Raw genomic sequence first — 16,256 nt, forward strand, 5'->3', positions numbered from 1 at the left:
TCTAAATAACCCAAACTCTGTCTTGTTAGTCTCTGTCTCTTCTGTGAAACTATCCCCTGTGCATACAGTGCATAATGTATAGCTATCAACTGTGACTCTGAGCAATTAAAGCCTATGAGGAACAAAACTCTGTCCTGTGTAGGGAATACTGTAAACATGTTTCTACACAGATGCCAGAGTGGGTGGCTGTAGATAGACAAATAATTATACCTTGGGGAAAGCTGGTGTTGTTTGCAAATGTCGTGCTAAGCCACGTGCTAAAAATATGGTATTCAGTCAAGAGAATACTTGGTAGAAAATGTGAGGCTCGAGTGCCTGATGGCCGCCCACACTGGGACAGAGAGAAATGCCACAGCATATGCTAAAAGAATTACACGTGAGCCAATTATTTGCACACGGACTGAGCTTTGAGTTAAGTAAAAGACGCGCTCTTACCACTTTCTCAATCGGCATGTAAAAAGATGTTTAAAAAAAAGTCAATTAAAGAAAGTCAAAATGATCAGACACTCATCAGTGAACAGACCTTGTTGAGGTAGCGTTCGTTCATGGCCTTTGCAATGTGACGGATCTCGCAGCGCTGGTCGGCTTCCCTTTTCTTCTCATTGAGTTTCTCAGCCAGCGTCTCAAGTTCGGTCAGAGCCATCTGCAGGGGCAAACGGTCTGCGTGACCCACAGGTGTGTTTTTCAGCATGTCCTAGTGAGGAAGTACACATAAGTCATACATTTAGTTGGTTAATCATTCTTTACTCACACTGATGATTGAACCCCAAAGTGTTGGCATTACATTTCAATAATAAATTGTGATTAACACTTAGATGTATGCTTTCCCCTATTCCACCTTCCCTACTGTATAGCATCCTTTCACCTAGTCATCTATTTGTTTGACTTATGAGAATTTTATAGCAGAATGCTATAACACTGCTTGTTATCTTAAACAGTCAAGCTATCTGGAGTATATCTGAGTTTAAGTCTTTTCTATTATACTGCTGTTCTACATGTTTTATATGATACTTTAAAAAGTGGGCCATATTATGTCTGAGCTTTGCTTCAAGAGAGACAGTAAATGTAAATATACCAGTGCAAATGAAAGCAGGATTAAAAAGAGATCAGAGGAAACCATTTCCCCTTAGTGCACTTCACTCGCCTCCCCTGGAGGCTGGTACTTTGAAAAACAAAGTATCTTGATTCATGTGTTTGGGACTCCCTCTGCTGGTGAATGTGCATACAACACTTTTATAAAAGAGCTGAAAATCACACTTGATTTTACCTGGAGGAGCAGAATGAACTGTGGGAATCTCTGGATAGGCTTCATCATCAGGCCATACAAAGTCATTCTGTCACTGCTGGTCTCCTGTCGATGCTGGGGATGTAAAAATACATGTTAACTTAACAATTATCCACATTTAAGAACCTGTCTTAAGAGTTAATGATACAAACAATAGTCATGCAGGACAATAAATCATGCCAGCAGGGTATAGACTTCTATTTACCTGGCAAATTCATGTACTTTTGAGTATCTTAGCTAATGCATGTGTGTAAGGCAATTATGTAACCTATTTTGTGTTCATGCTGCTTTTGTTATCAACAGTCTGCTTAAGAACTAGGTGTAAATACGAAGGAACTGTGAAAAACTGCAGTCAAACTTTTCCAGTAAAAAATTTAAAAATCTGCCCTGTGGTGAATAAAACAAAACAGATCCAAAGAGAAGAACAATATTCATGACACTGCATTGCACACTGCACTGTATTTCCATAGTCAGATTAACATTTATTCACATTCTCTTCCTAACCTTCAGGAATTCCAGGAAGCCAGGTTTAGATGTGCAGGTCTTCCTCACCACTGCCATTGCTGTGCTAAAGTTGTTCACATACTCACTGTAGGCATCCAGCACCATGGACTTTGAGAACTGTTGAAAAACACAGGAAGGCTCGGCAATTAATCGAAAAATAATGTAAACTGACATTTAGAAACTCTAATTGTCTTAATCTTGCTCATGTTAATTAATCGTGGTGTTCACTGTTGCCATGACAGTAAAAGTTTCATATCTTTAAGGATCATTTTAACCCAAACATGATCTTTTCATAGTTCTAATTAGGGTTGCAAAGGGGTGGAAAATTTCCGGTAAATTTCCGGAAAGTTTCCGGTAAATTCCCATGGGAAGTTAAGCTGGGGAATTTTGGAAATATTCCAAATTGGAAACTTTCCATGGGAATTAAGGGAATTATGGGAATTAATGGGAATTAAATGGGAATTAATGGGAATTTATGGCAACTGAGGGTAATTTAGTGGAAAGGTATCATCATTTGATTGATTAATTGGATAGAAAAAGTCCATCCCTTCATTAAAAAACAGAACATTATTTTAAGTTGACGATGAAAAAAGGTGCACAATGTCGCTTGATGTCCCTGAGCTGTTGAAGTTACATTAAATTATACAATTATTTATAATTTAATATTAAAAAAAACAACTAAATGTTATTATTCTTAATGGTTTCACACACAACTCTGAAAAAATGCAACAATGTGTCTGTGAAGCTACACATCCCTGACGGGGATGTGTCCAATGTGTCCTGGTGGAGATACAACTCATAAAATCCAAAATATACAAGATGTTTTTAAAACTATTAGTTATTGTTATTTACTTAGGCGCAAATGATATAACTAGTAACATCAAAGTTCCACTCCTGTCTGTTAAAGTAATATTTACTGTATAAATTGTGGTTTATTTGGTTTTGACCAGTTTTATTTTTTCCACCATAAGGCTAAATATAGCACTTACACATAAAAATATCCATAAATATATTACCATATGATGTCATCAAAACCACAGGCTCAAAAGTCTGGCTTCAAGTTGTGTGCTCTGGGCTCAAAAGTGTGGTCCACAATTGTAGAAATCATCTGTGCATGTGATGTAGGAATGGACAGTGCATGTAGGGGGCGTGGTCTCAGATAGCATAGATATTCAACTGTACTGCATGATATCTGGTTGTTTTAGTCAGGATTATGCTAAAATATTATTTTACACAACTATATTTAAGTTCCCTAATAAGAACATACCTTCAGTTTAGTAAATTCCCGGTTTATTCCCGTTAATTCCCGTTAATTCCCATTAATTCCCGTTAATTCCCGTTAATTCCCATGGAAAGTTTCCAAGTTTGAAAATTCCCGGAATTTTGCAACCCTAGTTCTAATCAACTAAACTAGACATTAACCACAGTGTCGCATCCTTAAAACATCTTTATTTTCACTCCCTAAAGATACTCATGTGTGAAATACAAAAGTAAAGAAACTACAAATACATAATTGTTCATCAAGGGTGGAGATAATTGTTCATTAATCGTAATCGAGGTAAAAAGTTCATATAATCGTGATTTTGATTTTTGCCATAATCACCCAGCACTAATAAACACAATAACCACTTGTAGTAACAAACGTCATGCACATGTAGAAAACATAAAAGTTTGAGCAACACAGCAGATTATTATGGAAACATTTTACTGCAAAGGGAATTTCCTGATCCCCAAAGAAACTGTTAGTTTTTAAATCCTGTTGTTTTATAATGGGATGCGAAGGGTGAGGTCAGGGAGGGCAGTGAGCAGACTTTCTATGGGTCTAACATGGGTCTCGTTGCTTCTCTGATGTCATGCCAAAGGTGACCACTTTGATATTCTAGCAAAAACAAGGAAGCATTTAGTAGTAAGCAGGACTATGGGGGAGAGTTAATCTTTCGTTCTGAAGATCCATGTGTATGAGTTGCAAGGCAACCAGAGACACAGGGGAGGGTGGGGTTCATACTATAGAGAGAGCAGAGCATGTGTCTTTGACATTAAGTAAGAAGGTAGGAAAGAGGAGTCTGGCTGTGCTGCATACAATCATCATAAATGTCATAAACGACAAACATTAAAAAAACAGCTAGATTCAAGAATACTTTAGTCTGAGGTACCACAGCTAACGTAGACAACTTATCTTTAACATATTTGTACAGTTCTTGAAAAAGGTTTTCAAATTACCGACGCCACAAAGACATCGCCGATCATCTCCAGGCTGTCCCACTCCGCCACACGGCTCGCCAGTGCGATCTGGAACAGGAAGTGGCACTGCAGGATCTCACGCACTCGGTAGAAGGTCATCTTCAGTTTCCTGTCACTCAGTAGCCTCGGCTCAATCTGGGATAGGGGCTTCTCATATTGCTGATAAAGCAGACAATGTTAACTGCAATAACAAATGCTTCAAAATGGATTCAGTAATTACTGCGGCCGTACTGGCATACCTCTAATATCCTCTTCAGTGCATCGAGATAGTTCTTCTCACTCTCCAGTATAGACCCCAATATACATCTTCTCACCAGCTGCAGAGGAAAAATGTTAATGCAACTGACTGAAGACCAACTGTTGATTTTTCTGGTTTGTTTATCACAGAATAAAAATAAAAGCTGAATAGTATATTCATTACTTGTTGCTGTGAAAGGCCCTCTGGGACTGGACCCAAGACTGGCTCAACGTTGAAACAGTCCACCTCAATGAAGACTTGAGACTCCTCATCCTCAAAGCAGGCCGACTTCCTCTCTAAATCATAACAATGTAAGGACAAGTGAAGTAATTAAAAAGCACTGCATTCAAAGAAATACACAGAAAAAATGCTGTATATATTCAGAAGGGAATGTGTATAGCTACAGGGACCTTATAAAGAGGTACATACCATTATAGAATGACTTGGTTTTAATGAAGGAGCGTCCCTTCTTCACTGCAGCTTTGGTTTTCTCAAGGCCATCTTTGGTCCCTTCTTTAGCTGCTTTCACCAGCTTTTGCATCTTTGAAGAGACAAAATACACTATAATCCATATTTACAAAAGTAACATAAAGCGCTATCTTTTCTTTCCACTTAAGAATTTCGCTCCAAGGTGAAGTTTAGTGCACTTAGTCTAAGCCTAAGACTAAAATGCTACAGAACTGAGCTACGCAGGACGAGAGCGGTGTTAGAGTAGGGATGAAGATAAATGGCAGATCATGTAAGAGCAGAGCTGAGCAGAGAATGAGATAGTAACTGGGACATCAGCTAAATGTGCTTCCACTATAATTCCAATTCTGTTGTTACTTTTTTAACAGGTGTCTCTGCACTGTATAGACTGTGCAGAGCTTTATTGCTGGTGTCTCAGTTACGGCAACTGTAGAATAAACAAATGTTACTTAAGAATGTCCTTTCCAACCTCCAGTGCATGAACATATAATGAGACAGGTCAGTGCAACAGACAGGGAGACAAATGAATTGTATGCAAACCCATCACCAGCACCACCACCACCACCACAAGTCATTCACATCAGAGCAGGATGAGGGTACTGCATCAGTAAGAGACACCCAGAGTGAAGTTAGCTAGACTGACAGTAAAGGGTTGGGACTACTTTGTCTAGCACAGGCAGGCGAGGTGAACCTCAGGTAGTTTACCTTCTGCTCTTGTTTCTGTTTTAGCTGCTGCAGCTCTACCGTTCCCACTGTATTTGCCATTAGATCTTTCATCTTTTTCTCATAGTGTTCTTTCAAGCGTGTCAGATCTTGAGAGAGCTAAACAAAAGCAAAGCAAGCATTATTGGTTATGGTTTTGGAGTGAGAGTTTGGAGTAACAGCCACAGCAAACCTACTGCAAATGAATATGTGTTTTACTGGTTTATGGACTCTATCTCTGCATAGATATTTGTTTTTAAAACTTTAAACTGGGAATCAGGGCAAGAAATTAACTTCATAGCACATGCCTTGTTCCCTTGATCTGATATTCATAGGCATTTTTTTTCTTTTTAGTGGCCATAATTAACTTACACAATAACTGGAAAATTAATACTTAAGATGTGATTAAATTGAAATATCATAATGGTGCCAGTTTCTGAATATTGAATATTAAATAAATATTATCAATTTTGTTTTTTTTTGTTTTATTCACTGTCTCACCAGTACACATTAAATTTCAACTGTACAAATGCAGTAACACATTTTAAACAACTACTTTTTAAATACTCTTCCTCAAATAGTAAAGCAATATTTATTGGCAATTTCTGCAAAATAAAGTGAAGCTGAATTCTCAAAACCAACACACCAAGCCATTACATACAGAGCAGGACCTCCCTCTCAGGTCTGTAGAAGGAAATAGACAGCTGATTTCAAATCAAACATAAATCATTTGTTCAGAAGTTAAGAATCAGCATAGAGAAAGGATTTGATCAAGCCAACAATACAATGTTGTATGAACAATGATATGATCTCTACTGTTGTGAGCTTCAAAGAGGGCATGTGGAAATCCTGGCAGAAAATACAACCTACAACTTCCAAAATCTCTAACATAAAACAACAAACATGAACTCCTGTTTTATCCACCGTTACCACAATACTGGTTAAGCACTGTGAAGAAATTGGTAATACTGATAGAGGAACAAGAATTAATTATAATACACACATGGGTCTTCCTCTGGGGTGGCTTCCCTCTCATGAAGGCGTGGGGCAGGCCATTCTCAGGGCGACCTTCCCCGTCGCTGGCCTCGTCATAGCTTTCAAACTCGCTTGAGCTCCAACCATTGTCGAGGGAACTATTGCAGCCACCCTCCTCGCCAAACTCCACATCATCATAGATCATCTCATCTGGTTCTGTGTGGACAGACAGGACAGACATTAAAATTTATAAATACTACTTAATATTACTTTTTGTTGAAGCTTTACCACCGATAGTACCGATTTGTTATTACATTGAATTACAAAATACAAAGCATCCAGTAAACCAGTAAAAACCTGGCAAATGCTGTAAATCTAAGCGCATAGAATTTAATTACATTCTTTTTAAGCAACAACCTTAAGAATATACCTGTAATTCAGCACTCCAGCTTTTGTAAAAATGAAAACAAAACAAAACAAGAAACAAGAAGCAAAAGCAAGCAGTCAGTCTCAAGGCTACTGACAGGAACTAAAATGCTGAGTTTGCGAAATTAAACAATGCAAAAGAAAGTTTACTCACCTGTGTTGGAGTCAGAGTTCTCTCTGGGCACGTCATCGTAAATCACCTCGTCTGGATCTGAACCACAAAAGGAACATTTACAACAGCTAATGCGAAAATTCTTACTTCACTTCACACAGATAAGTTGTTCACACAACAAACAGGATGCAATGTAAGACGGATCTAATAGAAAGGCTGCACACAAGGGCCTGCTTCCTCAAAAGAACAGGGAAGGAAATGTCTGGGAATTGAGTTGTGCTAAAAAAAAAAGAAAAAAGAAAAAACACAAACCACATAATAGTACCCTGAAGGCAGGTACTGTGTGTGTATTCAGTACAGAGAGCTGAAACAGTGATAGTTGTCTTTCCATGGAAATGACACGTGTTTCTACTGGATGAGCATTTGCTGTGAATATCATTCCTTACTTTCCATCCATGCAGTGTTGGCAGGATCAGACGCCCATTTTGCCAAAGCATCCTCTTCTCTAATAGGTGGATACTCTTCACTGAAAACACTTGAACAAAAAAAAACACAAAAAAAACTCATTTAAATAAACACTGTAACTCTATAAAGAAATATATTTGACTGTCAGTAAAATGTAAGAAAAACATTCAAATGAATAATGTGTTCTGTATATATCTTAATACAGTGTTACTGATCGATGTATTACCATAGATATGAGGATAGTGATCTCTCATAATACATTGATGAGGATCAGATACAATATTTCATTATGTCCTGTAACTAGGGGTGTGACGAGATCTCACAAGACTAAAACGTGACAATATTTCTCGTCAAAGTGAATGTTGTCTCGTGAAGTTATAATTAAGGGCAGCACCAAAACAAAACATAACAAAACAAAAAAGATCAGTTTTCTAGATCACTTCTATATTTGCACGTCATGTTTCTTTTTATAATTTCATGTGTGGATCATTAACCTTGTTACTTTTATTTGTGTGTTCTTTTATTAGCAATATGTTATAATTTGTGATGATTTGATTATTTATTTAATTTATATTTATACTAGAGCAGTTTCTATTCTTTATAATTTACTTTTTGGTATTTGTGATTGTATCTAACTTTTGTATTTATGATTGTTATTCCCATTAATACCAAAATGATTCATCTATAAAATATCTATCTACAGATATGGGGAAACCTTTTACAGTGCTGCATACATATAATAATTATATATTTAGAAAGTAGAACTGAAGTGATTCATTGATGATTAGTTAAAACATTTCAAAATGTACCTGCATCATTTCCATTTTGTGAATTTCAAATAAAAGAACAGTCATATATTTCCTTATTGAAGTTTTCTTAAAAATATAGTTAAAATCTCATCTCGTCTCGATCTTGTGAACCCAATATTGTGTCTCGTCTCGTGAGCTGAGTGTATCGTCACACCCCTACCTGTAACTGTAAGTAGGGAGTGGGAGGTATGCTTCCTTAAGATATTGTAATAAGTGTGTTAAATGATTGGCACAGTGTAGCATAGGAAGGCTCTGGCTATGTAGTGTGTCACACACCTATCAACACAAGCGCTCCCAGTTCCAACCACCATGACTGAGGAGATGAAGAGACAAAAAACATTACACAATGAAACATGCAGTACATTTTGATTAGAGCATACATATAGAAGACCAATATGAACATCATGGAGGACACAGTGGATTAGTTGATAAAACATATAATTAAAAACAATAATATATTCTAAGAGGAAAAACAAACAGAAACCAATACATAAGTCTTGCAAATATGCAGCTTGTCAGCAAATCCACAAAATCTCCCTTTAGTGATATCGAGACTGTGGTAATTTCTTATTATGCCACCAGATGTCACTGATGACACCATATTACCTAGATGACCAATGATTAAGTTGAATTAAATTTCATCTGACACATGTACCTACTTTAAAATTCTATGATAAGATAAACTTTGCTTTTCCTTGAAACATGTCATGGCAAAAGTGATAACTGTAACAAAATGTTCTTACTCAGCATACCATGGTTAATGACACTCTAATAAAAACACTGCAAAAGAGTTAATAATTTTCAACATCATCACACACGACTTTCCAAAAACCCTTTGACTTAAACACCTAAGTATTTCAGTCTGGTGTGACCTTGGTTAGATAATTACAGTGTAATCAGACTTCTCAGCGTGCCAGGCCAGAGGCTTGGACTCAGTTACTGCAACATTTGAGAGAAACCGGAAAATCCTCACAGCTAACACAGATCTTTGGGGAAGACTAAATTTAGTCCTTACTTCCTTGTGGCAAGGCTTTAGGAAAAACAAGAGAAAGAAGAAAGGAGACAGGAAAGAAGAGCTGAGACAGCATTCATGTGTCACAGTGCTGCTTCTCTAGGTTTGTGTGAAGTGAGAGAGGAGACAGAATTCACTCGAAGTACAGAATAAACAGAAGCTTGACAGTAGAGAGATGACAGGAAATGAAGGGGGAGAGAGGTGGGAAGTGACACGCAACAAAGTTCTGTGTCAAGCTGGAGACATTCCAATTTATGGTCAGCACCCAAATACCCACAGGTTTTGTTGTTCTGAGTATTTAAAAGTAATTATTGATCTAGATATGAACAAATTATTATCATTACTCATTTATGATTCCTAATTTAGAAAAGCATTTCCAGGATTTCCCCTTGCTGCTCTACTTTACCATCCTCATCCATGGAGAGGTGTCGAATGATAACGGGTGTGGTGTAAGCTGGCGTGATGAGGGGTACACCAGAGGGGGTTGCATAGCCACAGGGCACCGGCACTGAATAGCCTGAGGTGATGCCGCCGGGGCTGGTGTGGAAATCCTGAGCCTCTCCCTCTCGTTCTTTGGGTTCCCCTGGTGAGGAAGGGGAAGAGGAGGGTCCATGCTGCTGCTCCAGCTGCTCCAGCTGGAAGGGAGTGATGTCAATCACAGAGTAGGGGTTGACCTTTCCCTGGGAGGAGGTCCTGGGGACTGCTTGTGGAGGGTGCAGGTTATTGCTGGCCTCCTCCTGGCCTTCACTCCCTGGGAGAGCAAACAGAGTTCAGTTATGGAGTAACAGATAGAAAGTTCATTATGCAGATTACACAAAATAAATCCCTATTGAGTCTTAAAATGTTATCATTATCCTTCCCTCTCTGACTTTATGGACTTCTATGAATGCAAAATTGTACACAGTTAAACGTGTCAATAAAACAACCACTTATGATGTTGTCAACATGTTATTATTTTTATCATGATCAGATTCAGATTAGACAGCATGGTTGCTAGTGGGGCACATTTCCACTACTGTCACTTCCATGTACTTAAATTGAACATACAATGTCTGGACACTGTCAGCCGCCAGCAGCTGTCAACAAAACTGCCTCAGAGTTATGTCAGTTTTCATTAGTACACTTTATTTGTTGTGATCTCAAGAGAGTTCTTAATTTATTTCAGTTGATTTATTTCAGTTGATAATATGCACTTTTATATCCAGCCATGTGTTCTCTTTATTATGAATCCTTAATTATATACTGCTAATGTTTTCCTGAGTGAGGAAACTTTTCCAGCGCAGGATTATTTGGGCTGAGCGTCCGCCTTAAAAGGAGGTTTGGCTAAGTGTACATGGTTAGCTCAGATTATACACATAGTGTTAATTAGTTAATTTGAGAAGCTAGAATTAGGGAACATGTAAATACAGCAAATGAGGAATTCTCTTGATGATAGAAATGTAAGGCATGCTTTATAAGGACAGAAGTATGAATGCAGTGTGGGCATCCCTTCACCAGAGTACTACAGAATGAGTGACTGAGAGAGAATAAGCAGCTCCTAGCCCTGCCTGCTGCTGCTGCTGCTGCTGTCATGACTTTCAATGATAAAAGCCAGACAACCTCCAGCACCCGGCAGCTTGAGCTATAAGGTGTCATGAGAGAGACAGACTGCCCCACTTTACTGCCTCACTTTAGCCAGAGCTGAAGGAACTGGATTTGAGTCAGTCGGTTTACACAAAAGGAGAATGTGGAGAATTTTTGATCACTGCCAGAAAATATCTGACATATTTAAAGGATTGTGTGTAGTCAATATCCACACATGACGTAGTGCAGAGGAGCTTGTGCCCCCAGATAAGGTCAAACTTGGCTCTCCCTGCCCCCGTTGAGCCAACAATAACGTGTCAACACTTTAGGGCTGCAAACCTGTTCTTTCAGGATCTGTCTCTGCATCTTCATCAAGAGGAAAGGGTGGAGGTGGAGGTGGTAGTAAATCTGTCTCCTTGTCATCAGACCCCTCAGCAGCAGATGTCTCCTCTCCTTCTGCTGTTGCTCCACCTGCTGTGGAGGATCTGCTCGTGGCAACTGTTGTGTGTTGTGATGATGGGGCTATGTTGGATGCGGTGGAAGGTGCTGGGGGGTCTGGACTGGGGAGATGACCCTTGGGGTGACTGGGCACATTGTTGTTCTGGCTCTGATCTTTGCCGCCGGAGGCTAGAGGAGTTGGAGGTGCAGGGGGTGGGCGGTCAGCCTCGGGGATGTCATCACCACTGTCATCAAAGTCAAAAGCTTCTCCCTCATCTTCATCTGCAAAGGCAACATTGTCTGCCAACACTGGAAACAGAAATATTAGATATTAGTGCTGCAAGTAGCAATTATTTTATTATCCATTCATCTGACAATACATTTGTCAATTATTTTATTATCCAATGGGTGTGGTGGTAGAGGTGGTACTACGCCTGGTAAATAAGATGAAACCCCCCCCCCCCCCCCCCCCTCAAAATAACACTTGCCTTGTGTCAAATACCAGTTACATATTTAATGGGCAGATAAAGATCCAAGAGTATTACCTGTGATACTGGAGTGCTAACTTAAAGACAATTACAACTGAATCTCTGTTATATCACATCTCTGAATTCCTGCTTATCACCGTGAGCCATCAAACAAGCTGCTGTGATATGGGGGCTTGTTGCATTGTTCTACACAAAGCATTTATTTCGAAACTTCTGAAGCACTGCAACAGCAAAATGTTGGGCGTGCTTGCTTTTGAAAGTGCTATATGAATAAAATAAAATAAAAAGCCAATCTGTTCTTACATTTGAAGACTGAACAGATCATCAAAAAGTAATGAAATACATATTTCTGAGATGACAGGCAGGATCAAAACATAAGTTAAATTTAGGTAAGATCTAACTCAATAATATTATCTCACTTAATACCATTTAAAGGTACACTGTGGGTGGCACTGGTAGTCCCTGCGCTGTTAGAAATCAAAGCACTGAACCACATACAGACTTATAATTAAGGGTGGGGTCTACTACAGCAGTATATTTTTCTTACAGATTTTTTTTTTTTTTTTTTTTTTTACATCAAGGTTCTGCACCAAAAACAGCATATCATCTGCTCTACTTTTATGGCAAAAACAAACTGGGGCAGAGGGAGCTACAAGATATAGTTAGCGTTCAAAGGCGTCACATTCACATCAGAGCCCTCGCTTGGCAGCAGACAGGAAGGGAACAACAAATGTCTTTCCAGTTTCCACACTGCAATTAGGCCAGCAGGAAAGAGAGCTGTTACTCCCTCCAGTGAGTAGTACAGCCTGAGTTTATACATTATTTCTGATCACTGTGGGGCTCAGTCAGTGAAGCTCAAAACAGAGCAAGAGAGAGTCAAAAGGATTAGGAATGCACGGGCTCAGCTTTCATCAGCATTCATGTTTTGGCTCAAAGACCTGAATGCTTAAAAGCGGACAGTATTTCAAGTTTCATTATGTGGTGTACGGAAAGAAAAAAAAGAATTAAGTAGAGCAAATATTCAAAAGAAATAAACCTGAATTCAGTGCTGTGGAGAATATTGGGTAATCCTGTAAACATGGTTCAAAGACATAAACTGAGCCAAAATGGTTGAATGGAAACTCTGATTCCTATAGTTGAACCCTTGACCTCTCCCAACAGCGGTGTGGATTTTCCTAAAGAGAGCCAACATTTAGGAGGTCCGTCTAACCTCTGAGACTGATATCCTATCTTTGTCACAGCTTTTCTCACCAGCATACCACAGATTCCTTGAGAACAATTTTGTCAGTGGTCACAGCTTGAATGTATTAGCTTACAGTCGAACGTCTTACTCTCATATCCTGACAGTGATTCCCGAGCAAAAACACAAAATTCCAAGAGTGCGTGAGTCATTCATTTCCACCGTGAGTCCACGACATGTCCACCTCTGCTACCGGAAGCCGAAATAGCTCAGTTGGGAGAGCGTTAGACTGAAGATCTAAAGGTCCCTGGTTCGATCCCGGGTTTCGGCATTTTGACCTCTTCCCTCCCCCAGCTTGTTGTTTGTTACATTCCTCTGTAACACTTTCCTTTAACACCAAGACTACACTTTATCCTTTTGACACATGAATATCTGTAATGCTTTACTATTATACTTACAGCTTGACTCAGTCACATCAGGCATTTAAGTAGTCATTTGAAGATAAGGTTGTGTGCACTTGTGTGTTGCGAAATAGCGTGCCTCTGTGCCTGAGCGCTCCACTCATAGTGACCAAGTAAATCGTAACTCAGAGAAACTCCCGTCAGCAAACCTGGACAACTTTGAAGTCCCTCACAGCAGCGTGCACAGCTCTAAATCACCGCTACAATTCCCTCAGGTTTTGACAGGTGGTTGTTCCACCCTGTAGTCAGTGTGTTAAGGAATAGACTGTGAGTAATGCTGCAGGTCAACATAGTGACCCCATGTCCATCTGCACCGGTGACTAAAGGTGCATAAGAAAAAAGGTGTTAAGAGCAAACCTGGAAACAGAGATGCTATCTGTCTTTTCCATCTGTTCAGTAATGAATGTGTGAGACACAGAGATAAGGCACAGCCAGCTAACCGCCTGTGGTGCTCCAGGGCTGTGGGATGTATATTCATGTGTCAATAATGGCTCTAATATGCACTCTGATCCTCTCTGTGTGGCTTCAATGTGAAACACTTGGCTGTGCTCAAATAGAGCAGGACTTGATTTAATTGGATTTGGCCAGATGATGAGTCCCAATTGGCTTTTCAATAGTACATCTGCAACTATGTGGAGATGAAGCCATTGATAGTTGGTTGTGTGGGTTTGCATGCCTGCAGCTTAATTACAGTGATTGTGCTGCATGTTGTCACACACACACACACACACACACACACACACAAACCACTGATGTGAGAATCTTCTACATTTACACCCCAGCCCTAAAACTCTAAATTACTATATTACTAAGATATCTCCACTTTTCCTTCTACTTTATCTCTACTTCTTCACACATGCACACTGACACACATGGCCTAGCTGAGGTACCCATTGTCAATTCATAATCACAATATGGATTCTGTTCTGTGGGCCTATCTCCACTCTGCTGCATAATGGTCTGCTCAAATGAGTCACCGGGTTACGATCCGCTCCAGCATCGCCCTGGCAACAAAGCAAGCTACTGGCCAGCTGGAGACGAAGCATTTCTCTGGCCTGTGTCTATCCCCGGAGGCTGTGTGCGTGCGTGTGTGTGCGTGCGCGTGCTGCTGCGGCAGTATTCAGCCCAATACTGAGGCACATTGTCTGGTATTCACAGCGGCACAGCACATTTTACTCTCCTCACTCCCTCGTTCCTCTGCCCACACACTCCACACAGTGGTGGAAGAGCAGGGGAGGAGCGGAGGAGAGGAATCTTGTGTTGTTTACTCACACTTGTCCGGCTTCGCCAGCCCTGTAGGACGTGATCCGACCATGAGATAAGACCTGCGGGAGCTTCCAGGTGATATTGGTCTAACACTGTAATCTTTCTCTAAAAAACGACAATCCAAACATATATGTGACAAAGTTACACTGTCAACATAAAACTGTCTGGAGTTAAAGGTATGTTTTGAGGAACTATGTTGACTTTCAAATTATTAGAAATGAGGTGGATACTTTTCCTCCCTGTATGCAAATCCATCCTTTCATTGCCATCACCTGTTGCTTCTTGTCATTTAGTAGTAGTGAGGGAGGTGTTACGACTTGTGAGATCATTATACACCCTCTAAGTACCTATATGAAGTCACTTTTCAGTTATTGTGTCTTTCGGAATCTCCACTCAAAACAGTGGCCCGTACGGGGATCGAACCCGCGACCTTGGCGTTATTAGCACCACGCTCTAACCAACTGAGCTAACCGGCCATGTTAACACATAAACATCCAACTGTTTTTCCTCCAGTTGCTATTGTGGGCTTAAAAGTCTCATATTTCTGACTGTTTTCTGTCATAAAAATAACTGTGTAGAGAAAGTTGAAGTAAAGGCCAGGGTGTAGAGCATGTGTGAGGGCCGAAGCTTTTGTTGACTTTACTTTCAGGAGGCGGGGGAGGAAAGTCTTCCACGTCCATGCTTGGTGCTCTTCTCCTGCACAGGCTCTTCAGACGGCAGCATGCAGGGGATCAGCTACGCCGACACACATTCCTAAGGGAAAAAACACATACATCACATCGAATGGCAACACAGGGTGGGTGGATCCACACAGTATTTCCATATTAATTCATCTGAGAAGAATGTTTCCATACATCATGATTTAAGCATTACTGACTTGGTGTGTGTAAGCTCAGTTATACAGCTGTTTATTCCATGTTACTCAATCACAGCAGCACTTTTTCAAGCGGAGGAACATGGCTGTGTTTTGGTCACGGTCTGAAACCTTTTGTGTCAACATCAGAATCTAAACCGAAGCTAATTCAAACAAATGAACAGATGAATGAAAACAAAAGAAGCTCTTGTAGGGCTCCTGAGGACTATTGACGCTACCACGTGCTGCGGTGTACACAACATTCTCATATGCTAATTGTGGGTGTGTGTGTAATGTCATGGATATAAAGTGCTTGACGACTACTATAATGGATAGGCTGAACCCTGGGTGTAACCTTTATGAAAAGAAGGGCCGGCGGGGTGTTTCTGTTGCTAAAACAAAGTGATTCAAAGTGTGAATGTGCTCAGATTTGTACTCATGTTTGTTGTGGTGATTCATTGGTACTACAAAATTGACACAATGTGAGTCAACAGTAAAACTGCATCCCCACCTTTAGTTTACTCAGCTGTGGCCTTATTAAGTTAAGCAAATTTACTAGAGGTATTAAATGGTTGTGCACTTAAATCATGAAAAGAGATCAAATATAATCAAATGTCGACAGCACAGCAAAAAGAGCACCACTCCTTCTGTCACTCAGGAGCATTTTTTGTTCAGAGTCAGAAAAAAAATCTGCAGAATGTGCAGCTTCATTATAAAAAAAGGTTACAGTATGCCACAGGCTATAAAACACTCATGTTAATCAACACCCA

General features: G+C 39.9%; 1 protein-coding gene and 2 non-coding genes across 3 annotated transcripts in view; 1 reads left to right on the plus strand and 2 right to left on the minus strand.

The window, feature by feature from the left end:
- Positions 1-16,256, minus strand: part of arhgef10 (Rho guanine nucleotide exchange factor (GEF) 10) — a 49,741-nt gene that overhangs the window by 26,900 nt on the left and 6,585 nt on the right. Inside the window, exons 2-16 of the mRNA XM_053335259.1 lie at positions 15,277-15,386; positions 11,140-11,547; positions 9,644-9,988; positions 8,502-8,538; positions 7,398-7,486; positions 6,994-7,050; positions 6,442-6,629; positions 5,442-5,558; positions 4,698-4,809; positions 4,452-4,564; positions 4,270-4,347; positions 4,010-4,189; positions 1,790-1,906; positions 1,268-1,360; positions 524-694 (exon numbers count right to left, since the gene is read on the minus strand). Of these exons, the coding sequence (XP_053191234.1) occupies positions 524-694; positions 1,268-1,360; positions 1,790-1,906; positions 4,010-4,189; positions 4,270-4,347; positions 4,452-4,564; positions 4,698-4,809; positions 5,442-5,558; positions 6,442-6,629; positions 6,994-7,050; positions 7,398-7,486; positions 8,502-8,538; positions 9,644-9,988; positions 11,140-11,547; positions 15,277-15,313 (2,142 nt within the window). The 5' untranslated portion in view covers positions 15,314-15,386. The remainder of the gene's footprint in view (positions 1-523; positions 695-1,267; positions 1,361-1,789; positions 1,907-4,009; positions 4,190-4,269; positions 4,348-4,451; positions 4,565-4,697; positions 4,810-5,441; positions 5,559-6,441; positions 6,630-6,993; positions 7,051-7,397; positions 7,487-8,501; positions 8,539-9,643; positions 9,989-11,139; positions 11,548-15,276; positions 15,387-16,256) is intronic.
- On the plus strand, positions 13,165-13,237 carry trnaf-gaa (transfer RNA phenylalanine (anticodon GAA)). The gene has a single exon. It is a non-coding gene; the product is annotated as a tRNA-Phe (tRNA).
- trnai-aau (transfer RNA isoleucine (anticodon AAU)) lies at positions 15,036-15,109 on the minus strand. Its single transcript has one exon. It is a non-coding gene; the product is annotated as a tRNA-Ile (tRNA).

Source organism: Scomber japonicus, chromosome 16 (assembly GCF_027409825.1).
Source record: "Scomber japonicus isolate fScoJap1 chromosome 16, fScoJap1.pri, whole genome shotgun sequence".
In the NCBI taxonomy this organism is placed as follows: Eukaryota; Metazoa; Chordata; class Actinopteri; order Scombriformes; family Scombridae; genus Scomber; species Scomber japonicus.